We start from the raw sequence: 25,666 nt of genomic DNA, 5'->3' as shown, positions 1-25,666 counted from the left end.
CCTGTGTGTGTGAGAGGGAGATTGTGTGTGTGTGTGAGAGGGAGATTGTGTGTGTGTCTGAGAGGGAGATTGTGTGTGTGAGAGGGAGATTGTGTGTGTGTGTGAGAGAGGGAGAGAGATCGTGTGTGTGTGTGTGAGAGAGAGCGAGATTCTGTGTGTGTTTATGAGAGAGATTGTTTGTGTGTGAGAGAGTGTGTGTGAGAGAGAGTGTGTGTGAGAGAGGAGAGATTGTGTGCGTGTGTGTGTGTGCGCAAGAGAGAGATTTTGTGTGTGTGTCTGTGTGAGAAAGGGAGAGATTTTATGTGTTTGTGTGTGAGAGAGAGGTGTGTGTGTGTGTGTGTGTGAGAGAGGTTTTGTGTTTGTGAGAGAGAGAGATCGTGTGTGTATGTATGAGAGAGATTGTGTGTGTATGTTTGAGAGGGAGGTTGTGTGTGTGTGAGAGGGAGGTTGTGTGTGTGTGAGAGAGATTGTGTGTGTGTGGGAGAGATTATATGTGTGTGTGAGAGGAGAGATTGTGTGTGTGTGTGAGAGAGTGTGTGTGTGAGAGTGTGTGTGAGAGTGATTGTATGTGTGTGTGAGAGAGTGTGTGTGAGTGATTGTATGTGTGTGAGAGAGAGATTGTGTATGTTTGTGTGTGCAAGAGAGAGAGAGTGTGTGTGAGAGAGAGGTTGTGTGTGTGTGTGTGTGAGAGAGTGAGGTTTTGTGTGTGTGTGAGAGAGAGAGTGTGTGTGTGTGAGAGAGTGTGTGTGTGAGAGAGAGAGTGTGTGTGTGAGAGAGAGAGTGTGTGTGAGAGAGAGAGTGTGTGTGTGAGAGAGTGTGTGTGAGAGAGAGTGTGTGTGTGAGAGAGAGAGTGTGTGTGAGAGAGAGTGTGAGAGAGAGAGTGTGTGTGTGAGAGAATGTGTGAGAGTGTGTGTGAGAGTGTGTGTGAGAGAGTGTGTGTGAGAGAGAGAGTGTGTGTGTGAGAGTGATTGTGTGTGTGTGCGACAGAGAGAGAGATTGTGTGTGTTTGTGTGTGCAAGAGAGAGATTGTGTGTGTGTGAAAGAGAGAGAAGTTGTGTGTGTGCATGTGTGAGAGAGAGATTGTGTGTGTGTGTATGAGAGATTGTGTGCATGTGAGAGTGGGAGATTGTGTGTGTGTATGTGAGAGTGGGAGATTGCGTGTGTGAGAGAGGTTGTGTGTGTGTGGGGGGGAGAGAGATTATGTGTGTGTGTGAGAGAGGAGAGGTTGTGTGTGCGTGAGAGAGAGAGGTGTGTGTGTGTGTGTGAGAGAGAGAGATTTTGTGAGTGTCTGTGTGAGAGGGAGAGATTGTGTGTGCGTGTGATAGGGAGAGATTGTGTGTGCGTGTGAGAGAGAGATTGTGTGTGTGAGAGAGAGATTGTGTGTGTGTGAGAGGTCGTGTGTCTGTGTGTGAGAAAGGGAGATTGTGTGTGTGAGATTGTGTGTGTGTGTGTGTGTTTGAGAGAGCATGTGTGTGTGTGAGAGTGTGTGTGTGTGTGTTTGAGAGAGCATGTGTGTGTGTGTGAGAGAGTGTGTGTATGAGAAAGTATGTGTGTGTGTGTGTGTGTGTGCATGAGTGTGTGTGCGTGTGAGTGTTTGTGTGTGTGCGTGAGAGTGTGTGTGTGCGTGTGAGTGTTTGTGTGTGTGCGTGAGAGTGTGTGTGTGTGTGAGAGTGTGTATGAGAGAGTGTGTGTGTGCATGAGAGAGAGAGTGTGTGTATGAGAGAGTATGTGTGTGTGTATGAGAAAGTGTGTGTGTTTGAGAGTGTGTGTGTTTGTGAGAGAGAGTCAATTAAATGCTCCATTTCCCTTATTTTAGGTCCCTTGACTGTTCCAGGTGCCAGGAACCAAGAGAAGGGAAGTCTGGGGAAGATGATTCCAGTGATTCCCCCAAGGCCCACACTCAGCGAGATCATGGAACACTGCACTGAACAAACCAAGAATAAAATAAAATGAGAGCAGTCCCTGAGAGGGAAACACGGAAAATATCAGCTCTATCCAGCAGGAGTGACGAGGGATCCTCACCCATTCTATTCCCCTGCCTCTGGGCTCATAGATACCACATCAAATTATATAGAACTTATGGCAAAGAAACAGCTTCTCCATGTTGTTATTTATATTCTGCATGAGTCTCCTCTCACTCCCTTCATCCCACCCCATTGACATATCCTTTAATCCAATCTCCTTCTCTCTATCTGTTACAGGGAACAGCTCGACTTGTGATCTGTCAGACTCTATTCAGTTAGTATCTAAGCTAGTTGTTCTGGCCTAACATTGTCTGAACTTCATCAACAACTATTTTGATCATTTAAATCTCAATGCTAACATTAACCTGTGCATCGAATATGACTGTACTCCTGGTCTGTCTTCCTGCTACAAAGACCATGTCCATTAGATTGTCAAATCGTGTCTCATCTGTTATCAAAAGATTATTGTAAAGTTTGCTTAAGGAGTTAACATAAGGATGTAAGAATTAGGAGCAGGAGTAAACCATATGGCCTGTCGAGCCTGCTCCACCATTCAATACGATCATGGCTGATCTCCTGCCTCACAGTCCCCATAAGCGCTCAATTCCCTGATAGATCAAAAAATCTGTCTATCCCAGCCTTAAACGATGGAGCAAAGATGAAGCATCCACAACCCTCGGGGGTAGACAATGCCAAAGGATCACAATCCTGTGAGTGAAGAGATTTCTCCTCATCTCAGTCTTAAATAATGAACCCTGTATCCTGAGACTGTGCCCCCGTGTTCTAGATCCCCCAGCCAGGTGAAACAGCCTCTCAGTGTCTACCCTGTCAAGCCCCTTCAGAATTGTACATGTTTCACTGAGATCACGTCTCATTCTTCTAAACTCCAGAGAACATAGACTCAATTTACTCAGCCCCTCATCATAGGACTATCTTCTCATCCCAGGGACCAATTTAGCGCTGATATTAATTCCCTTACATTCCTCAGTCTTGTTAGCCCCTTGGTTATCATCCATTTCTGGTATGTAACTTGTGTCTTCTGCCACGAAGACAGTTACTGGGGTGTTAGATCCACAAAAATGATTATGTTGCTCCATGAAGTTTGACATTATGGTTTAACTAATAAAAAACAATGTTTGTAGTGAATGATTCTTCACTTGTTTCCTCTGTTCCTAAAATAATTATCCTGTTTCCACGACCTAACATACAAAATTGTCAATGAATGTTTTCTAAATTTAAAAAAGAAAATTCAGTATTTAAGATTCATCTGTACATTAAAAAACAATACACAATGGACACTAGTGACATATGAAGCTTACCACTTGACCCTTCAACCTGACAGCTAGTGATTTTGACAGTCAAACAAGCTTTATTTAACAATAACCAAAGCTGTTTTGAAACTCAACATATTTAAACAATTAATATCAAAAGGTATTCTAAGATTACAGTTACATGTACATAAAATCTCAGAGTTAAAATCCCACAAACATACATCTAATGGAGACAGCATTACCAGGATTTTATCTGCCAGTGGAGGTGTGCATTGATGCAGCTGCTGACACGATGGGTGGGAATCTCCTGGAAGCTGTGCATGTTTGGTCCAGTCACTCCTCCAGTTTTTGTACACATTGGCCTCAGCTGGATTTTCACAAATGTCAAGTGTACAGTGGCTGTGACTGATTGGAACGTGGAACATAGTTCCATCACGTTGGGACCCTGCCCATTTTGCACTTTAACTGCTTCTGAGGTGGGCAAAGGCAGAAATTGATGAGTGAAGGAAGATCCCACTGGTACAACAGCCCAATGTTGGCATGTTGTCAACACTGCCTCATCCCATTTATATAAATGGACATTCCGGGTGGGCAGAGATGGATGCAGAGTCCATTAAAAAAACCAGGAAGGAGGTTATTTGTCAAATTTGGAGGCTACCTTTGGAGGTCTGGTGGTGCAGTGGGTAGTGTCTCTGCTTCTGAGCCAGGAAGCTCTGGGTTCAAGTCCCACCTCAGGACTTGATGTCCAGGGGAGGTGTATTCATATAACCAGGTTGAGTAGCACCTGCAAATCCTTCCATCATGCAGGAACTGGCCAGCCTTGCTTCAGGTGGAGTGGCACCCCTCAGGCACTGGCTTCAGGCTAGTGACCCATTCCAGGAAAGCCTAGCTATGGGAAACAGATGTCAGCATGTGCTTCAACTGCCCCATGTGACTCTAGATACAGGAAACCTTCTAAGTCTGACCGTTTTCATGGAGACTTTTTTGTGTAGTCGGGCAACTTTGTCTTAATTATTGCAGTACAAACTGTCACTCCCGATCAGTGGAGCAGTGCCACAGTGGAATTTCCTAAAGGAATTCTCTTGCTTTTGAAGGAAGCTGAGAAGGAGCTGCAGTCAAGCACTTCCACAAATACAGCCCTTCTTCCTTAGGTGTAGAATCAAGTTCCCTCCATAATTACTCCAATCACCTGCTTTACCTTCAGCCCAATGAAAGTACCATGCTTTGCCCTTGCCACCGATTGGCGTCCTGACCAGTCATCCTAATTGGTGTTCCAAGACTGACTGACTACAATTCCTGGTTATTCTCATTAACTTGAAACTGCTCCAAATGCATGTTTAGAACCATTGATACCAATGAGACGACAGGCATCTCATTGGCCAGGGTGGAATTGAGAGGGGCATTTGTCAATGAACTGAGAGTTTTAAATGTCGACCTATTTGATCTCCCTTAGTGTTCATATTCAGTGCAAAGTCATGTCCTGCCAGTGTGGTGCCAATGCAATTCTCCAGGAAACATTTAGGAGACACACTCAGCACCTTAGTGAGGATTCCTGTCAGTTCATGTGCTACTGATGCAGTAAGACAGCTGATCCATGCTCACCATTTTCCCACTGGTGCACCTGAGATCAAGAACTAAGCAGAGCCCTCGGGATTAAACGTGTTCATTCTCATCCATCGTCCTGAGTGTTAAGGCTTTAATACAATGGCAGCACTATGCTGCTCCGTGGAAAATCTGTTTTAATGTCTTCAACTCTCACTAAACATAAATACTATCTTGTTCAAGCAAGCACTTCAAAGAGGCCAAAATTACAGATAATATAGACAATATTTAAACTTGTTGCAGTATGAACATGATTTGTCAGCGTATATGCTTCAGTGAACACCTGTGAAGGTGACATTACAGATTCATAAGGCTGGTAAAAGAGGCTGCGGGATCCTTAGCTTTACAAATAGAGGATACAGATTTAAAATAATTAGCTAAAGAACCAGAGGACATTTGAGGAGAATTTTTTTCACACAGCAAATTATGTTGATCCGGAATGTGTTGCAGAGGAAGCAGATTCAATAATAGCTTTCAAAAAGGAATTTGATATATACTTGAAAAGGAAAAATTTGCAGGCCTCAGAGATGTGAGACTAATTGGATAGCCCTTTTCAAGGGTTAACATTTTGATAGTGGGCCAAATAGCCCAGTTCTGCAATATCATCATAGTCTTCACCAATCCATCCTGGGGAAATTACATCATCATAACTTTCATTATCTTCTGGTAAAACATCAACATATCCACTCGTTGGATTCTGTTCATAATCAGCTGGATTTTCATAGCTATGTGATATATTGTCCTGGTTGGATAACTTGTCAACTGTATCGTCTGTAAGACAGAAAGAATTTTGTCAGGTTTTAGATAAAACCCTCTAACACATAATGTGATCCAGTAATTCCCATAGGGATCATAGGCTGGAATTTTCCGCTCCCATTGGCGTGAGCGGACAATATGGCGAGCAGGCCAAAAATTGGTTTCACGCTGTCACAAAACCAGTTTCTGATCATCCGCTCCACCCATCAGTGGCGGCCATGTTTCCCACTGCCACACGTCAGGAACCTAATTTCAATACTTTAGCATCACACTATAAGCCCGGCTCACCGGAATCATCCCCCCCACACTGGATCATCTGGCACGTTTGCTGTTTCCCAAATGTCCATAAGCGACGTGCACCTGGCGGGCTGCACTTCACTCGGGACTTCGAGGTTTGTTTGCCTACCTTGCTTCAGTCAGCACTCGCAGCCATCAGCGCCAGGCTTCACAGGCAGCACCATATCACTTTCAGGGAGGGTCACGGGCAGATCTCTACCTACCAGACCCGCTGTAAGGCTGGGCTGACTTTTCAACGGCTGCAGGGCTAGGGCTTGCTTGGGGAAGGGGGAGAAGTGGCCTCAGGCAAAGGAAGAGGCTGCAGGACGAGGGTTGTAGAAGGATGGTATCCCAGGGTGTGCACTGGGGCACATGTTGATCTGAGCAAGTGGCCTCAAGGTGATGAGGGCGGAGGAGGCAGTCTCCAGAGGAGATGAGGCCAAATGGACATGTGAGGGTGTGTGTTTGAGTCCTGGGACAATTCTGCACATAGAGATCATAGCGTGATCCAGTATTCCCATAGAGTTCATAGTGTGATCCAATATTCCCATAGGTGTCACCCTTTCAGAGTTTAGATGGAACTAAATGCACTACTCTTTCGCAAGGGGGCATTTCCGACTATGCAACACTCCCTCAGTAATGCACAGCAGTGTCAGCCTAAATGACATATGCCTGCCCCTGGAGTGAGATTTGAACCCACAACCTTATAACACCAAGATGAGACTGGCACCTGTTACAATCCCAGCTGAGGTTATACCTGGATAAGACTGATCCCAGGGTGGAACCCAACTTGATAGATCCTAACTTTTATTTTTTGTTTAGATACATGGAGAGTAGCTACTGAACAGAGGCACAAGAGTCAGCTGATGAATTTTTAACAAAAAAATAAAACATTTATTCAACAATAGGTTGACTATATTACTATACTCATTCACCCACAACTATACCTCCATGGTTTTGAACTCTCCTTCTGATGTTCCTCTTCCCTGGGTCACCACATGCATTCAAGCTGTCTTCCGTGCACTCTCTCTCACTGACTCAGCCTTAACAGTACACTACTGCTTCACATGCCCATAGCAAAGAATTACAGACCTTCAGTCATCTCTTTGAGCTTTCTTGCCTCTTGCAAGCTGTTCTCACATTAAATCTGAAGCTTGGAGCCTTTCTCTCTGCCCCTCACTCTTAACTTCACTTAACAGGACCTTTTCCCAGACTCCTGTCCTTCCTTTGACTACAAGGTCACCTACCACCCTACCCATCTGCTACCCTATCCAATTACCACCTCTCATCCTACCCACCTGCTATCCTACCCACCTACCTTCTCCCACCCTACTCACCTGCTACCCTACCCACTTACCCTCTCCCACCCTACCCACCTACTATCTACCACCCTACTCACCCGCTACCCTACCCACCTACCATCTACAGCCCTACCCACTTACCCACCTACAGTCACCCATTTACTCAGACACTCATACATTAACACACTGAAAAGCTGTTTAAATGTCTCAGATTTTCAGTGTGTTAGTGAACAATTACCAGAATACGACAGCTGGGGTTCTAAAAAGGGGGCATGGCATGTCTTTCCTTGAAAATGCAATGCTACGAAGAAGCAGTTGGATTGAAGGTATCCTCCAAACTTCTTGGAGGTGCTGGGATCGGGAAGTACTGGCCAGAAACATGGAGCTTCAGCTTGGTGCAGTAAAGTAGGAGCAGAGCGCCGACCTGACAGTAATTGTGTCTCCTCGGAGGATTCCGGCCTGTAGATCCTAGAATGTCTGTTGTTATGATTGCGTGAGGAGGAATGAGCTGGCTCCCCTTCTGTTTAGCCCCCTCGGTTGGTCTCAACAAAGATTTTTAAATTTCGTTTCCCTATAAATGCCTTTTCCAATCCAAAAGTATTTATTTGTTAATAAGGAACCAATCAAACCAAGTTTTCCTGAGTCAAAGGAAGAGTAAGCTTATTAGTTACTAAACCCAAGAAAAAATAATAAAAGTGCGAAGACACACATACGCAAATATCAGAAGTAAGAATGTTAGAGTCCAATAAAATGTTAAAAGAATATACAGTTAAGTCCTTTGCTTGTCTTTGAGGTAAACATTGTTGAACGTTGCAGCCGTTTGAATTTAATTGGTTTCCTATGGAGCTCTGGAGTTGCCTTGTTTCAGGTATGTGCTTTATTGGAGATATTCTTTTAGCTTCAGAGAGAGAGAGAGAGAAAGAGAGAGAGATCTTTACTGCTCTCTTCCAGCAGTGTTGTTAGATGGCTTTCATGCTGCTTTTTCTTTCTCTTTCTCTCTGATGGCAGATTCCTGTCTGTAAATTCCCAGAAAGGAATTCGATTAGCATGTCTTGCAGTCATTGTTGCAGACCATGTAATCCCATTTTTTTTATATTTTCATCTCTGAAACTTTTGACACATTTCAAGATAGAAACGAACAGGGGATGGGGTTATTTCATCCTCCACAGGGGGTTTTGAATGTCTGCTGAGTGTCTGGCTGGTTAGTAGTTCCTATTTTCTTGATAGAATGACAGTTCAACACCTTGCATTTTTAATGCCTTCCTTTTGAGAGAGTCCCTGTTTGACACTGCCCAGGTGTGAAATTCCATGCAACCAGTCTGCAGTGCAATTCAGATGGAAACTTTGCAGAGAAGTGGTCAACTTACAATACCAGACATCAAGTGACTCGTGGTAGTCATTTTTGGTCAGTGTCTGTTCTTGTATTTTTTTTTAAAACAGGTCTTCTTTAAATAGTTCAATATGTCTGTGGTTAGCTGGCGAAGTTGCAAGTAGTTCTTACTCGGTCAACATGACACTGTCTAGTGGTTTATGAAAGCTTGCATATTCTAGGGTGAATTCTCTTCTTCAGAGAAGAATTCCCACAGTGTGAAATGTCACTCCAAATCTGCAATCACCACCTTCACCCTCCGCCCCACCACTCCCAGCCTCCAACCCAACCCTCACAGGGTGGGGGTTATAAAAAATGTTTCCCAATGGGAATTGTGCTGCCAAAAGTAGTTCACCAGAATCTGTCTGCAAATCCCATTAATCCAACTCCCAGATGAAGGATCCGGGTGCATGGGCAGGAGGTACCCAAAGGTTGGGAGTATGGTCAGGAAAGTTGTTCACTGGTCAGGAAAGTTCAGGCCCTCTAACACAGTTTCCTGAGGCAGAGCGGGGGTGGGGAGTGGGGTGACTACCACCTTCTACATCACTGCCCTGTAAAGTGGCAATAACTGGGTGGGGACAGATACCAGGAAAAACTGCTAGGAAGATAGGTTTGACCCAATTTCACCATTTGCAAGGGCAGGGTGGACCAGCACAGGGCTGGACATCATGCTAGGGAGAGGGAAATCTAGGTTAGAGTAGTTAGGTGTGGTAGGTTGCTAGGAAATCTAGATGTGGTAGGTTGCACCATCAGATTTTGCCTCTTTCTCTGTTACTATTTTACCCCACCTTAGACAAGAAGGCAGGTGAGAATCCAACTCCTAATGCACACTGCCTCCCCTTAATTAATAATACTGATTGTAACTAGCACAGCATTTGAGAACAGAAAAGGGAAGGCTTGGTGATGGTCATAGGTCAGTGCACAGCGTTCTCTCATCTGAGTCAGAAATGGATGAATTAAAATCCCACTCCAGAAACTTGAGCACAAAGTCTTGGCTGACTCTCCAGTGCAGTACTAAGGGAGTGCTGCATTGTTGGAGGTGCCACCTTTTGAATGAGATGTTGAACCAAGGTTCTACCTATTCTCACGGTGGATGTAAAATATCCCTAATTGAAGAAGAGCAGGGAAGTTTGTCTCAGTGTGCTGGCTAATATTTATCCCTCAAACAACATTAAACTGGTAAATGACCAGAACCTCAGGATCACACTTGGAGACTGAAAGGCGATGTTCCAGAAAGCAGTTACCCAATTGGGATTTAATCTCCACAATGTAGAGAAAACCGCACTGAAGTCAGTGAATAGACAATACTGAATAGCAAGAAGTACAAGTAAATCACTGTGCCCCTTGGCAAAAAACAGATTATCTGGACATCGTCCCATCACCATTTTTGGAATCTTGCTGTGCACAAAATTGGTTGTCATGTTTCTGACAGTGAAACAGAGATCACATTTCCAAAGTATTTTATTGACTTTAGAGAAGTTTAGGATTTCCTGAGGTCATGAAATGTTCTATAGAAATCCATGTTCTTTCCTTTAAAGACTGAGTGAGGTATTGATGATTGGTTCAGGGTATGCACTAGGAACAGTGCCCTGACTAACACTGACCATCTGTGTGAGATCATCAATCTGCTTCCTGCCATGTGGGGCAACTTCCTCTCTTTTGTTCTTAACTAACAGCACTAGGTGACTGAATGATTGTACAAGGTTCAATCAAGCTACCATTTGCAGTGCCAGACTCGGCATTCTCACCTCAGGGTCACAGGGTTCCGGGTTCAAGTTTCACTCTAAGCCTGAGCACAAAAACCTAGGCTGACCCTCCAGTGCAGTCCTGAGGGAGCACTGCATCGTCAGAGGAGCTATCATCTGGTCGAGACGTTAAACCGAGGCCCCAACTGCCCACTCGGATGGGTGTAAGTGCTCCCATGGCACTAATTCAAAGCAGAGCAGGGGAGGTTATCCCCGCTGTCCTGGGACTAATATTCATCCCTCAATCAACATCACAAAAAACAGATTATCTGGTCCTTATCACATTGCTGCTCGTGGGAGTTTGTTGTGTGTAAATTAGCTGCCAAATAGTGACTTTGCTTCAAAAAGTACTTGATTAGCTGTAAAGCACTTTGAGATGTCTAGTGGTTGTGAAGAGAGCTATATAAATGCAAGTCTTTCTTTTCTTTTTAACTTTATTTATGTATTTAGTGAAAGAGAAGGAATTTGTTCCATTATGCATCCTTGCTGCTTTTGCGATGAATTCTTTAACCTTCCCTCCAAAAAATAGACAACTAACAGTTTGCTTTAAACAAAACTGAGAATGCATGATTTCGGTTTTCAGCTGTAGTTGTCCATTTCCCATCTGAAAAACGGAAAGTCAACATGGAAAAATGGGATAGTGGGTGCCCCAGACACTATTTTGCAACTGGATTGTAACTGGGCAAACAACATGTCCACTTATTTTGGGTGTAACAATGTGAAAATATACAAATCAGGGTCCTATTGCTATTTTCAGGTATGTAAGGGCAGAGTCAGCACATTCTGCCCATTTGTATTAGACAATGAAATGGGCCTAAACAACAGCCCATAAAGGAACCACTGGGCACTGGACACTCAGGAAAGGGGAGCATCATCAGATAGCGACTACATTTGGGAGGTTTGGGTGTGGGGGCGCAAGAGCAATGAGGAATTTAACTATCACCCTAAAAGGTGCATCAAGGAGGAGGAAGAGTTGTCCATGCTAGGCTAGTGTCAGTGGGATTGAACTATTTGTGGGTTCAGGCCTCAGTTGCACTCTGGATGGAGCAGTTATTTACGAGTGCTCTCCATGTTGGTATTTGCTAACTTGGTAAGAAAGGAATACTGCAGTCTGGCATTGTTTCCATTCTTTCTGGAATCATCTCCAGCTCTAACTTGTCAATCCACTTGTTTCAGGAGCCAAGCAATTTCTCACTCTCCCAGAACTGGCTAGCTACATCAACCACTAGTAGGTATTCAATTGTTCAGCTTCGAGTGGGAGGCCGCGTCTCTAACCTGGGAAGTTGAATTTTCGCCCCCACCCCAACACCAAGGCCTGAATCGTCTGGTCAGCATGCGAGGGTGGGCCCCGCTCGCTGACACGTAAAATGCCACACGGTGTTATCAGGCGTGTGCCCCGACGTCACCGCGCATCATTCGATCTTCAGTTCAGCGGGCGCACACCGGAGTCAGCTGCGCGCCCACCGAACTGTCAAAGGCCTGTTAAGGCCATTTAAATACCAATTGAAACAATTAACAGATCTGCCCGTCCAACCTTAAGGTTGGCGGCAGGCAAAGAGCCCAGGCGGCCTTCGTATTTTTCATGGAACCTCATCCACAGGTGGGATGAGGTTTCATGAAGTGTTTATAAATGTAAAAAAATTTTTTAGTAAAATTCATTGACACAGTCACATGAGGGAACATGTCTGAATAATTTTTAAAATTCTTATTTTCAAGTTTTCCAAATCAAATTAATCTCCCCGAGGCAGCTCTTGTGCCTCAGGGAGATTCCTGCGCTCTTTCACACGCATACGCGCAAAAGAGCACAGGTCCCGACTCTCCCTCCTACCCCCACCTGCACAGGGAGCACTCAGCGCTAATGGGTGCACGTCACGCTGGGTGGACCTTAATTGGCCTGCCCACGCAAAATGGCAGCATGCAGCCGATCGCAGGTGGCGTTTGGCTATGCACCCGCCCGCACCCGCTCCTGAACCGCCAGCTTGATGGGGAGAAAATTCTCCCCCAAGAGTTTTTAATTTTCTGTCTCAAATTGAAAAGTGAGGTAACAAAACAGAACATACCACAACCTTGTTCATTGCCCAGCTGATAGGCATTATCATTTGCGTGCTCTTGGGAAGTTTTGATCAATGAAGAACTAGTGAGGCAACTGCAGTAGGAGAAGAAATAAGGAAATGGGTGTCTATCAGCACCAGGTGGACATTCTAGAACATTCTGTTGGCTTCGGTGTTTAAAATAAGCATGACCAATTCCTTGTCACTGCTAATAATGAACAGAAGATATGTGTCAGTAACATGGTCCATTCCTGGGAACACCATCATCTGGAAGTTCCTCTCCAAGTCACTCACCATCCTGACTTGGAAATATATCGCTGTTCCTTCACCTTTGCTGGGTCAAAATCCAGGAACTCCCTTCCTAACAGCACTGTGTGTGTACCTACACCACAGGAACTGCAGCGGTTCAAGAAGGCAGCTCATCACCACCTTCTCAAGGGCAATTAGGGATGGACAATAAATGTTGGCCCAGCCTGCGAAGCCCACATCCCGTGAAAAAATAATTTTAAAAAAATTATGAATGGAGTCATCTATCTCCCAAGCAATGGGCTGGGTTTTCCTCTGGATTATTCTTTCAGGCTGTAAGCAGAGTAGATCGGAACAGAGGTGTGTCAAAAAAACCCTAACATTGCATTGGAATTATCCTCCACAATAACATCTAACTTCCTTAATGTTCAGAGGAGCCCGTATTTAAGGGGACCCTGGAGGTTAAGTACTCTGGTCCCTTATCCTCATCTTTTGTAAAAGCAATATACTGCAGATGCTGGAAAACTGAAATAAAAACAGAAAATGCTGGAAAAACTCAACAGGTCTGACAGCATCTGTGGAGAAAGAAACAGAGTTAATGTTTCGAGTCCGCATGAACCTTCTTCAGAGCTGAAGCTCTGTAGGGGAGTCATATGGTGAATGACTAATAAAATATTCCTGAGGGAGATACTCCTGGGATGAGGCCTTTTGGTTTGCTGTGGCTGAAATTTTGAGTCACTTTTTAAGGTTCTGACAAGACATTTGCTGCTACCTTCTCATCAGCTTCATCAAATGCAGTTTGGACAAGGGTCCTATATTTCCCATTGGCAACCCTCTTCTTTAGCTACAAGATCGAGGAGGAGGAGGAGATTGGAAGAGGCTAACTTGGAGGCTCTTGGAGAGTGAGGTATCACACAAGATGTCTGTTTGTACATGCTTGGCAGAGTTGATAAACCATGATCACCTTATTTAGACCCTTCTGAACATCACCATCTCAAAGAGTTGTGCTTTCTGCAGAGGCTCTTGGCAAGATGTGGCTATCATTGCCTGAAGTCCTGCAGCTCACTTTCACCATTGTCTATATCTGCTGGTTCCTCACCCCAGCATTGACAACTGTGTCTCCAACCATCTAGTCTGAACCTCTAGAATTTCCTTCCTGAACCTTTCTGCCTCTCTATCTTTCTCTTCTCCTTTAAGACACTTGCTTAAAGCCCACCTCTTTGACCAAGCATTTGGTTCTAATGTCTTCTTCTTTGGCTCTGTGTGAACTTTTCTCTAATTAAAGCATCTTAAGATGCCATACTATGTTAAAGGTGCTATAAAAATCCAAGTTGTTGTAGCTTGTCACATTAGTTGAGCAGCTGGTCTCCGTTATGTAAAGAAAGCCACTGATGTTGTTTTCTGGAAGGCTTCAGAATTCATCCCCTTCCCAATGGAACCAGAAAAAGTGAGAAGCGAAATTATCCAATATTACAAAATATCAGGGCAAGGAGATGGCAGTGCAGTGATAATGTCACTGGACTAGTAACCCAGAAGTCTAGGCTAACTGTGAGGTCATGGGTTCAAATCCCACCATAGCAGCTGGTGGACTAGTCCATAATGGTAATCATGACATTAATTGTCATGAAAAACCCAACTTGTTCACCAAAGTCATTTAGGGCAGGAAATCTGCCAACATTACCTGGTCTGGCCTATATGTGACTGCACCACATGATAATGTGGTTGACTCTCAACTACCCTCTACAATGGCCTAGTAATCTTTTCAAGGACAATTAGGGATGGGCAACAAATGCTGGCCACATCCCATGAAAGAATATAAAAAAACACTGAAACCAAAGCTTCATATAACAGGAAAGCTTTTCATTCAATTAGTGAGTGGCTAGTGTGTAATATCAATTACCTTATCATGGTTATTAATGTTAGTTATCCCAGCTGTCAAGATGCATTCATCAGCCTTTGTGACTCGGAGCCAAATATCAGGATGGTTGACATGGTGCAGTATTTGAGTTATAAGCTGTCTGACTTGTGCTTTAAATGGAGGCGGGGCAGAACAATTTCAGTTGTGTAAATCTAACTGATCAGCCATGATCCAATTGAACGATTGAACAGTTCAAGGGGTTGAATGGTCTATTCCTGTTCCTAAGTAAATAGTATAGTTGTGAGAGATGGCCGAGTTGGTACTATTGATAGAGTTGATCAGCAAGCACTTCTTAGGTGGAAACTTTTAGTTTATTTACAGAGGTACTCAGCAGCAACTACATGTGTGCTTTTACTTCAAACCCTACACTACTAACTATAAACTACTAACTACTGAGGTAGCCCACGCTACTCTCCTATTGGGTATTAAAGATCATGTGATCTTCCTTAACATGCATTCTTCTTAAAGGTATATTACACATAAATAAAACCATAATTATCACATCCCTCCCCCTTTACTCAGGTGTACATTTTATATTTACAAGTACAATTTTCTCAAGACGGCAAAATATTTACACTGGCAAGTAATTTACAAATTCAGTCTTTCCGGGGGGCTTCCGTGTGCATGTAGAACATCTCAGCTCCACAGCTTCAGATGCTTTGTCAGGAACCTCCTTTTCCAGAGTTGCTTGAATATCAGGTGCTTCAGTGGGCACTTGCAGTTCTGTATCCTTGTTATGAGGAGATATTAATGTGTATAATGTTATTGGAAATTATTTTTAAATTGGACTTGTAGTGGGGTCTGTGTCTGTGTGTGGCTTAATTGGATTAAAGCCAGCTAGTTTGGGTGCTTTGATGTATAATAGTTTGAGATGTTAATTAGATAAACGTAAGGCTAGAAGGTAAAGAGTACATTTGCATTTGTTGAATAAACCATTCAAAAGAATGGATAAAATCTTGCACCTAGCTGGGAGACACCAAGCAATGTGTTTATATTACTAATAAAATTAGTGTCTAGTTTTCTGGCTCCCCTGACTCCTTTCCACCTCCCCTCTAATTTTGGCATTATTAAGCTCAATCTCACCCTGAGACGACGTTTCAACAATAACTCTGTTGTTGTGTGAGGGGTAATCCTATAATGGAAAAGAAAGCACGCTAGCTTGGTTGCTTCTTCATGCCTGCCTTGAATGTTTGAACCCCCCTTTTGGCCAGTCCATTTGAGGAAGGATGGTACAGTGCAGTTTTTACATGAGTGACACCATTGAGGCTGATAAACCATTGAAGCTCAGCACTTGTAAAGGCCATGCCGTTATCGGAAATGACTACTTCTGGTAGTCCGTGAATGGCAAAACTTTGACATAGTTTCTCAATTGTAGTAGAAAACGTTGGTAACTTCACCTCATATATGTCCATCCATTTTAAATGGGCATCAACAATGAGCAGAAACATTTTTCCCATGAAAGGTCCAACATAGTCAATGTGTAATCGTACCCATGGCCTTCATGGCCTCTCTCAAGGGTGTATCAGAGCTGTTGAAGGTAACTTTTGCAGTTGCTGATATTGCACACAATTCTTCACTACACTGTCTATTTCACCACCCATCCCAAGCCACCATAGTTAGCTGCGTGCTATGGTCTCCATTCAGGAAATTCCTGGATGTGCGCTGTGTGGTTCAATTAAAAGTGGCTCCGTTCCCTTTGGAGGAACTATCACTCATGCTCCCCACAATAAGATGCCACCCTGGCTGGTTATTTCATGTCTTCTGTTGAAGTACGGTTTCATTTAGTCAGATACAGGCTCTTGTGACCAACTATGAAGCATTTGTTCTTGTACTTGAGATAGGATTGGGTCCCGACTTGTCCAGTTTCTGATCTATCAAGTGCAAACCAGTGAGGAACCTGAGAAATTTAACAATTAAGCAAGTTCCTGTGGAACTGGGGTGTCCTCATCATTTTCTTGTAAAGGCAAACGACTAAGTACATTGGCGTTTGCAATTTGACTTCCAGGCCTATGTACGAAAGTGTATGCATATGCTGCCAGGGTTAAAGCCTTATTTGTGTTTCTGTGTCTTCTTTCTATGTGCCTTCTTCTTTCTAGCACTGACTTTAATCTCGGCCTTCTTTTCGACTTCAATATTGGCCCAACTACTCTCAGATGTAAGCTCGACTTGAGTGAACTCAATGGTTGAGTCTCCCAAAATTTCACCACCTGTCTGCTTCTTAGAAAATTCTGACTTTCAATTCCAAAGCCTCTTTGGCTTCACGTAGCTGATTATTTAGCTCTTCCATCTCTTTTTTATTTTTTTTTCTGCCTCCTGGAAAATTGAACATTGTTGTATCTCCTCTGCCAACTCATTCTTCAGTTTATTCAGAGAAGTGCTGAATTCTTTCTGTTTCTCTTTCCAGAGGTACAAACTTAGACCTGAGGGAATCTTGTAGTGTGTGAAGATCTTTCAGCAGGTTTTCTTTTTCCTTTCGAAGGTTGCTCACCTCGTCTTGAACTCTGTCACTAAGCATGGTCTCTTCGAGTTCCTTCTGCTGTTCTTCCACGTTCTGGTTTAAGACAGCCTGCATTTCATCAGATTGTTGAGCCCTTACACACTCCTTTTTCAAAACAGGAACACTGCCAGCTTCCGTTTGGAATCCCAATGGCCACTCGAGGTCAATTTCACTTAGCCAATTTTGCTCTAGGAGCCTGGGTCCTCTGACCCTCAATACCAATACTGGTCGCTTTACCAACAAAAACAGAAAATGCTGGAAAAACTCAGCAGTCTAACAGCATCTGTGGAGAGAAAAAAAACAGAGTTAATGTTTCGAGTCCGTCAGAGTCATACGGACTCGAAATGTTAACTCTGTTTTTCTCTCCACCGATGCTGTTAGACCTGCTGAGTTTTTCCAGCATTTTCTGTTTTTGTTTCAGACCTCCAGCATTTTGCAGTATTTTGTTTTTATCCTGGTAGCCTTACCAATTGGCTTCCATAATGGACAGTTACTCTTCTTATGCTTCTGACTTGAATGTCTTCACCCGTGTATGTTTTTAATTGGACAGTTGTTTCTTCTAAATTTAATTGATGTTCCCCATAATTCAGATATCCAAAGGTATGTTCCCCAATTACTGTAGTGGAAGCTCCTGTGTCCACTTCTATTCTAACAGGTCTACCATTCACTTTCACTGATACAAATATTGGTTCCGTCTTTCCAACCTTCAAACTAAACAACAAGTAAATACCTGAATCTGTTGTTTCAGGCTCCTCTACAATGTAGATATCACTGGGTTTTTTCTTATGTTTAAAAGCCTGCTTGACTCTTTCCTTGCACTGTCTCATTACATGTCCATTTCCGTGACAATAAAAACATTAGATTTTTTAAACCGCCGATCATTAAAAGAATATTTGTTTCCACCTTTATTGAAATTATTCCTTGTTTTCGCTGCTAAGTCATTTTTTTTCTCATTTTCCAACTAGCGGGGGCTGTTTTCCCCTTCTCGGTGGAGCCTTGCATTTTCACGCCCTTTTAGCTGGGGTTTCCTGCCCAATGTGGAGGACAGCGCCATTTTGCGCACCCTGTATGACTTTTGAATCCCTTACTGTGCTTTCCATGGCCAGCGCTATCTCTAGCGCATTCTTAAAATCCAAATTCACTTTGGATAACAATCGCTTCTGAATCGTGTCCTCATTCACACTGCACACTAAACTCTGAGCGTGTCATTTAAAGACGTACCAAGCTCACAATTAACTGCTTCAAACTTGCCACATAGCAGGCAACTGTCTCCACCGGGGCTCTATTTCTTGAGTTAAACTTGAACCTTTGCATCATTACTGAGTGCTTTGGTTGATAATGGTCCTTCACGAGGTCCACCAATTAATCAAAATATTTTGCATCTGGGGCACTGGGTGCCGTCAAACTTCGAATCAAGCCACAGGTTTTATTCCCACATGTACCTAAGAGGATCACTCGCCTCTTCTCTTCCGCCGCAATCTCGTTCACTTGGAAAAAGAATGTGAGGCGCTCAATATAATGAGGCCAATCGTCCGTGGCTGGATCGAAAGGATCAATTCTTCCGAACTGTGGCATTCTGAGAGAGAATTACTTCTTTGATTCGAACAGAACTTCTACTTACAATTACTGTGCAAGGTACAGTGCCGATTTTGTTTCACTTGATTTTTTCTGTAAACTTGTTTTATCCTCATCGCCAGTTTGTCGTGAGTGGTGGCCAGGTTGGTACTATTGATAGAGTTGATCAGCAGACGCTTCTTAGGTGGAAAACTTCTAGTTTATTTACAAAGGTACTCAGCAGCAACTAAAGGTGCGCTTTCACTTCAAACTCTATCTCTACACTACTAACAACTGAGGTAGCCTACACTATTTTCCTATTGGGTATTAAAGATCATGTGATCTTCCTCCACAAACATTCTTCTTAAAGGTATATTATGCATTAAATAAAACGATAATTACCATAGTAGTGTAGCAGTGTAGATGGTTGATTGGTAATCAGGGCTATCCCCTGCATGCATAGCTAAGGCTCCTCAGACAGAGGGGGACAACAGATTTAAAGAGGTCCATGCAACATCAGGAAGTGCCAGTGGGTGGACCATAGAAAATCCCAAAGCCTCTATTTGGTAGTTGGATATACCTGGCCAAGTCCGTCATTATGGCCAATAAACATCTCTGGGAATATTGTGGCTTGCTATGCAGCACGTAATATCACAATGAATATAGGATTTCTGCTTCCAGAAGCTGAAGGGACTGATGATTAAGACAGGAGCGGGATGATGAGGTGGGGTACAGGAGGGGAGGAAGTGGACCAGGACAGTTATCAACCAGAGAAAGGAGGGTTTAACTTATAGACATGGATTAGCACCTTACAAACAAGCATTGCCTGTCCCCACCCAGCCCTACCCCACCCTCAGAGAGACCCACAAACTGTTCTTGCATAAGACAGATGTTCAAAGGTCCCCTGCTTTTATCCCAGTCCCTAACATTTGCAAGGGATGGATTCAGAGAAATCCATTATGAGAAAATTCCGTAAACATAATTCCCACGCACTTGTTACAAAGTATCACTGGCAGAATTGGTGAAAATCTGAGGAATTTCCTGGCTTACATATTATGAGCCTTGCCCTGTCTTGATCAATATTCCGCTGCTGCCCCACCATCTCCCACTGCCTTTTCCATCCGTGCTATAAGGTCATGGATTCAAGCCCCCCTCCAGTGACTTGAACACATTGTCTAGGTTGGCACTCCCAGCTCAGTACTCAGGGAGTCTGCACCGCTACACCTTATTCCACTCAGGCACTTGACTGACCAGCAGCGGGACTTCCCCTGGGATCAAGGAACCTGGGGGCAGAGGTCCCGCCTACCAAGAGCAGCCAACCAATCACAGGATGGCAGCTCTATTGAATAGCAGCACCACCGGGGAGGCAGTGGCCATTGCTGGTACAACACCCACATCAGGCCAAGGATTGTCACTGGATCCCAGGTTACAGGTGAGCAATGGCAGGAGGTAGAGTCATAGAGTGGGGATCACAGAGGAGGGGGTGAGGATGGTCAGCAGCAAGGGTAGGGTGTCTGGTTTTCAGTACCCTCCTCCCCTTCCTGATGTGATGTCCCTCAATCAGGCACTGAGTGCCTTTAAACGAGGGACCCCATCCCTACACACCCAGGAGCCCACAGGCTACCCCACATGGCGAGCCCCACCTCCCATCGCTGGCTCAATACCAGCAGTGGTGGGGTGAAGCCTTAATTACCCATGTAAGGACCTCAATTGGAGGTGGGGCAGGTAAGCCACCCATGGACTTAATCAGAGTGGAGGTGGGAAGATGGTGAGGTCCCTGCCCGCCAGCCTCCCACCCGAATACTGCCATGCATTGCTTTTAATTCCTTCTTAATTTGATTATTTACACAGCTTCTATTGGTTTGAGTTGAGTAGGCAATGAGTAGTTTGATTCCAATCAGGTTATAGGCTGGTTGCAATTTTATAAAATGCCAGATCCTGATCTAACCAGTGATGTGTTGCTGTGTGATACCTTCCCAGCTCAGTCAGGGACAGGCCTGGGCCAGTGGTGCACTTGAGCTGTGTAAGTGAGTTAGATCAGGGAAAATAAAGGTGTCCTTCCTCACAATGACAATGAAACTCTTGTATTTTGCTTATGTTTGTCACTAGTGGGATCTCAGGAAGGTAAATCAGCCCTCATAAGAATGGTTGGTGTGGGGAAGTGGAACATAACAACAGGGTAAAGGAATCATTCCTACCCAATTGGTACAGTTTCTTCCCTTTCCGACGCATCTTAACCTCAAAAAAGTGAAGAGAATCTTCATCTCGCTCTTTGATGAACCCAAAAGTTTGAAAGAAAAAAATTGGAATGATGTTAAAACCAAAACACACAAGCAAGATTCTGAATCATTGCATTTACCTTGGAGTGAAGAATTTCTTATTCCCAGTTTTGTGTTGATTTTGGCCTGTAAGAGAAGCAAAGTGGTTCCTTATTCTCTTGTTAAGGGGTGCTGGAACTGCATTGCAAATTTGATTTATTTTCTATAGTTTAAAAAGAAGATAATTTTCATAAACTGGACTTTATTTTATAAATTAGTTTCCATATTTATATCCCCTAATTTGTTCATTAACAGGGGGCAACCAAATCATATCACTAAAATTGTTTACCTTCACTTTATTTGCAATTCACTTCATAGTCAGGTGATCTAGAATAATGCACATTATTTCACTGACCTAGAACCATGTGCCACGTTGGACTGAATCATTGCTCTCGAAAGGTAATTTTTAGTGGTGATATATTGATCTAGAACAATTAAACTGCCAGATATGTGGCTTTAGAATAATCTTAAAATGATCTAGAACAATGTGAAGGTATACTTTGCAGGCTGTTACAATGCTGCAGAGCCATGCACTTCACTGGATAATATAACTTCATGACATTGAGTGTGATCATGTCAATCTCAGAGCATCCATTACAATACACAGGGCCACATTTCTCCCCAATATCTACAGTGATATCACAAAGACCTGGAACAGTGTGTTCAGTGTAGACAATGATACAGAACAGTACTTTTCCTGCTTTATGACACTGTGTGAGATCTAGACAATATATATATTTTTTAAAAGCCCAGCAAAGAAAGAAACAAATAAAAATTTCATTTATGTGGCACCATTTATGACTTCAGGATGTCCCAAAGCATTTTACAACCAATTAAATACTTTTGAAGTGTAATCATTGTTGTAATGTGGGAAAGGCAGCAGGAAATCTTTACACAGCAAGCTCCCACAAATAACAGGGGAATAAATGACCAGGTAATCTGTTTTTTTAAGTTTTGGTTGAGGGATAAATGTTGGTGCCTCAGCTGAAAACCCAATACTTTGACAGTGCAGCATTCCCTCTATACTGTACTGGAGTGATAGCAGAGATTATTTGCTCAAATCTCTGGAGTAAGACTTAAGCCCACAACCTTCTCACCCAGCAGCGCTGAACCATGGCAGGTAGACCACAGGGTTTAGCGCTGCTGGGTGAGAAGGTTGTGGGTTCAAGGCTTACTCCAGAGACTTGAAGGGAGTGCAAATTAGTGTGAGTAAATTCAATGTCAAATCAAGTACAGAAAAGAAATAAAGAGTGAGAAAGAAAGATTAGTTAAGAGATAGAAAGGAAAGGGGCAAAAACATTTTAAAGTTTACATTTTTATAAACCCCAATAATAATAAAAACCTGAAGGGATAAGATTCCAAACGTGTAATATTTAATTTTCAGGATCAGAGAGATTGACTGGCAGTAATTAACATTTACCATGTTGCTAAATCTGTTCTGAGACTGAAATGGACAAAATTTAACTTTCTGTAGTGAGCTTGGTGCACTTCTCCTGCACAAATAAAATAACTTCATACCATTCAATGTATGTCAATAGTGAGGGAGCAAATTACGAGCCATTGAAACCATTGGAATCAAATGGTTCATTGAAGATTCAACTTAAGTCCTCACACATAATTCACCATCCAATAATTTAAATCAGACACATCTTATTAAAACTTGGAAATGCCTCCCGATTCTCTGCAACCGAGCAAAGTACATTGTGACTGTATTCAGATCAATCTCTTGGTAGCGTGAAAGGAAAAGAAGAATGCCAGAGGGAAGAAGGAATAATTTGTTAAAAAGTGAACCTACTTGTTTTGCACAGTCTCCTGCAGGTCAGGTAGAATACAAGGGCGACAGCAGTATCTAGAATGATTATTCCGATTCCCAGCCACAACCAAAAATACTGGGGGAGTACAGCCATGCTGGAAACTAGAAAGAAACAAATCAAAACAGCACATAACTAATCCAAAATAGCTGTTGCAATTGAATTCCTTCATCTCTCATTTTTATGCTGGGTGATGAGCTCGATTCTGCTCTTAAATTCTTTATATCTATTATTGTCATTCAGGAACCTTTCATGTTAGGTGCCTTAGGCAACCTAATACTCTGTTCAAACTGCATCACACCTCTGAGACTTGTGGGGTTTCTGGTAGAGTAGCTGGGTCAGACCTGGTTCCACACCCCTGGGGTCAACATTCCTTTATAGGCCGCCACACTCCTAGACCACAACAAACCTCCCCACTTTACCAGATTTTAACTGAAACATTAACCTTACCGTACCACTCTCATAGATAATGCCAGACCTGCTGAGTATTTACAGCATTTACTGTTTCTATTATAGCAGATCCTATACTGACTCAGCACTATAATACATTTTTATTACATTTATCACAAAACAATAACACATTCTGAGGTATGTGTAAAGGTATTTTTCATTCATTCCCAGGATGTGGGCATCACTGGCAAGGCCAAAATTTATTGCCCATCCCTAGTTTCCTTTGAGAAGTTGGTGGTGAGCTGCCTTCTTGAACCACAGCAGTCCATGTGGTGTAGGTACACCCACAGTGCTGTTCGGGAGGGAGTTCCAGGATTCTGATCCAGCAACAGTGAAGGAACGGCGATAAATTTCCAAGTCAGGATGGTGAGAAGCTTGGAGGCGAACTTCCAGGTGGTGGTGTTCCATAAGACCATAAGACATAGGAGCAGAAATTAGGCCATTCGGCCCATCGAGTCTGCTCCGCCATTCAAACACAGCTGATAACTTTCTCAACCACATTCTCCCGCCTTCTCCCCGTAACCTTTGATCCCCGTACCAATCAAGAACCTATCTATCTCGGTCTTAAATACACTCAATGACCTGGCCTCCACAGCCTTCTGTGGCAATGAATTCCATAGATTCACCACTCTCTGGCTAAAGAAGTTTCTCCTCATCTCTGTTCTAAAAGGTCTTTCCTTTACTCTGAGGCTGTGCCCTCGGGTCCTAGTCTCTCCTACTAATGGAAACATCTTCCCCACGTCCACTCTATCCAGGCCTTTCAGTATTCTTTAAGTTTCAATCAGATCCCCCCTCATCCTTCTAAACTCCATCGAGTATAGACCCAGAGTCCTCAAACGTTCCTCATATGTTAAGCCTTTCATTCCTGGGATTGTTCTCGTGAACCTCCTCTGGACCCTCTCCAGGGCCAGCACATCCTTCCTGAGATACGGGGCCCAAAGTTGCTCACAATATTCTTAATGTGGTCTGACCAGAGTCTTATAAAGCCTCAGCAGCACATCCCTGCTTTTATATTCTAGTCCTCTCGAAATAAATGCCAACATTGCATTTGCCTTCCTAACTACTGACTCAACCTGCAAGTTAACCTTAAGAGAATCCTAGACTAGGACTCCCAAGTCCCTTTGCACTCCAGATTTCTGAATTTTCTCCCCATTTAGAAAATAGTCTATGCCTCTATTCTTCCTACCAAAGTGCATGACCTCACTTCCCCACATTGTATTCCATCTGCCACTTCTTTGCCCATTCTCCTAACCTGTCCAAATCCTTCTGCAGCCTTGCCGCCTCCTCAATACTACCTGTCCCTCCACCTATCTTTGTATCATCTGCAAACTTAGCCAGGATGCCCTCAGTTCCTTCATCTAGATCATTAATGTATAAAGTGAAAAGTTGTGGTCCCAACACTGACCCTTGTGGAACTCCACTAGTCACCGGCCGCCATTCTGAGAAGGATCCCCTTAGCCCCACTCTCTGCCTCCTGCCAGACAGCCAATCTTCTATCCATGCTAGTACCTTGCCTCTAACACCATGGGCTCTTGTCTTACTGAGCAGCCTCCTGTGCGGCACCTTGTCAAAGGCCTTCTGGAAGTCCAAGTAGATAACATCCATTAGCTCTCCTTTGTCTAACCTACTCATTACCTCCTCAAAGAATTCTAACAGATTTGTCAGGCATGACCTCCCCTTGATGAAACCATGCTGACTTTGCCCTATTTTACCATGCACTTCCAAGTATTCTGAAATCTCATCCTTAATAATGGACTCTAAAATCTTACCAACGACTGAGGTCAGGCTAATCGGCCTGTAATTTCTCGTCTTTTGCCTCACTCCCTTCTTAAACAGGGGGGTTACATTAGTAATTTTCCAGTCCTCTGGGACCCTCCCTGACTCCAGTGATTCCTGAAAGATCACCACTAACGCCTCCACTATCTCTTCAGCTATCTCCTTCAGAACTCTGGGGTGTAATCCATCTGGTCCAGGTGATTTATCCACCTTCAGACCTTTCAGTTTTCTTAGCACTTTCTCCTTGGTAATGGCCACCATACTCACTTCTGGCCCCCGACTCTCTTGAACTTTGGGGATGTCACTCGTGTCTTCCACTGTGAAGACTGACGCAAAGTACCTATTCAGTTCCTCCGCCATTTCTTTGTTCCCCACTACTACTTCTCCAGCGTCATTTTCCAGCGGCCCAATGTCTACTTTTGCCTCTCTCTTTATATATCCTTTATATATCTAAAAAACTCTTGCAATTTTCTTTTATATTACTGGCTAGTTTACCCTCATATTTAATCTTCTCCCTCCTTATTTCTTTTTTAGTTGTCCTCTGTTGGTCTTTGTAGGCTTCCCAATCCCCTGGTTTCCCACTGCTCTTCGCCGCATTGTATGCTTTCTCTTTAGCTTTTATGCTGTCCCTGACTTCCCTTGTCAGCCATGGTTGCCTCGTCCTCTCTTTAGTATGCTTCTTCTTCCTAGGGATGAATTTTTACTGTGTCTCCCAAATTACTCCCAGAAACTCCTGCCATTGCTGTTCCACTGTCTTTCCT

The 25,666-nt window shown here is 43.5% G+C and overlaps 2 protein-coding genes across 3 annotated transcripts in view; one reads left to right on the top strand and one right to left on the bottom strand.

The window, feature by feature from the left end:
* The window catches only part of ncf1 (neutrophil cytosolic factor 1), a 130,561-nt gene extending 127,451 nt beyond the window's left edge, over positions 1–3,110 (top strand). Inside the window, exon 11 of one of the 2 annotated variants that reach the window (XM_078548756.1) lies at positions 1,835–3,110. In XM_078548756.1, coding sequence (XP_078404882.1) covers positions 1,835–1,953 — 119 coding nt within the window. In that variant the 3' untranslated portion in view covers positions 1,954–3,110. Of the gene's footprint in view, positions 1–1,816 lie in introns of both variants that reach the window. The other variant, XM_078548755.1, reaches the window with a different exon arrangement.
* Positions 3,111–3,266: 156 nt separating this feature from the next.
* Positions 3,267–25,666, bottom strand: part of LOC144684660 (uncharacterized) — a 72,834-nt gene continuing 50,434 nt past the window's right edge. Inside the window, exons 2-5 of the mRNA XM_078548737.1 lie at positions 22,664–22,783; positions 20,910–20,955; positions 12,345–12,430; positions 3,267–5,608 (exon numbers count right to left, since the gene is read on the bottom strand). Coding sequence (XP_078404863.1) covers positions 5,391–5,608; positions 12,345–12,430; positions 20,910–20,955; positions 22,664–22,775 — 462 coding nt within the window. The 5' untranslated portion in view covers positions 22,776–22,783 and the 3' untranslated portion in view covers positions 3,267–5,390. The remainder of the gene's footprint in view (positions 5,609–12,344; positions 12,431–20,909; positions 20,956–22,663; positions 22,784–25,666) is intronic.

Source organism: Cetorhinus maximus, chromosome 9 (assembly GCF_964194155.1).
Source record: "Cetorhinus maximus chromosome 9, sCetMax3.hap1.1, whole genome shotgun sequence".
NCBI classification, from domain to species: domain Eukaryota; kingdom Metazoa; phylum Chordata; class Chondrichthyes; order Lamniformes; family Cetorhinidae; genus Cetorhinus; species Cetorhinus maximus.
The sequence above is the reverse complement of the archived record's forward strand: the minus strand, read 5'-3'. Positions and strand labels throughout refer to the sequence as shown.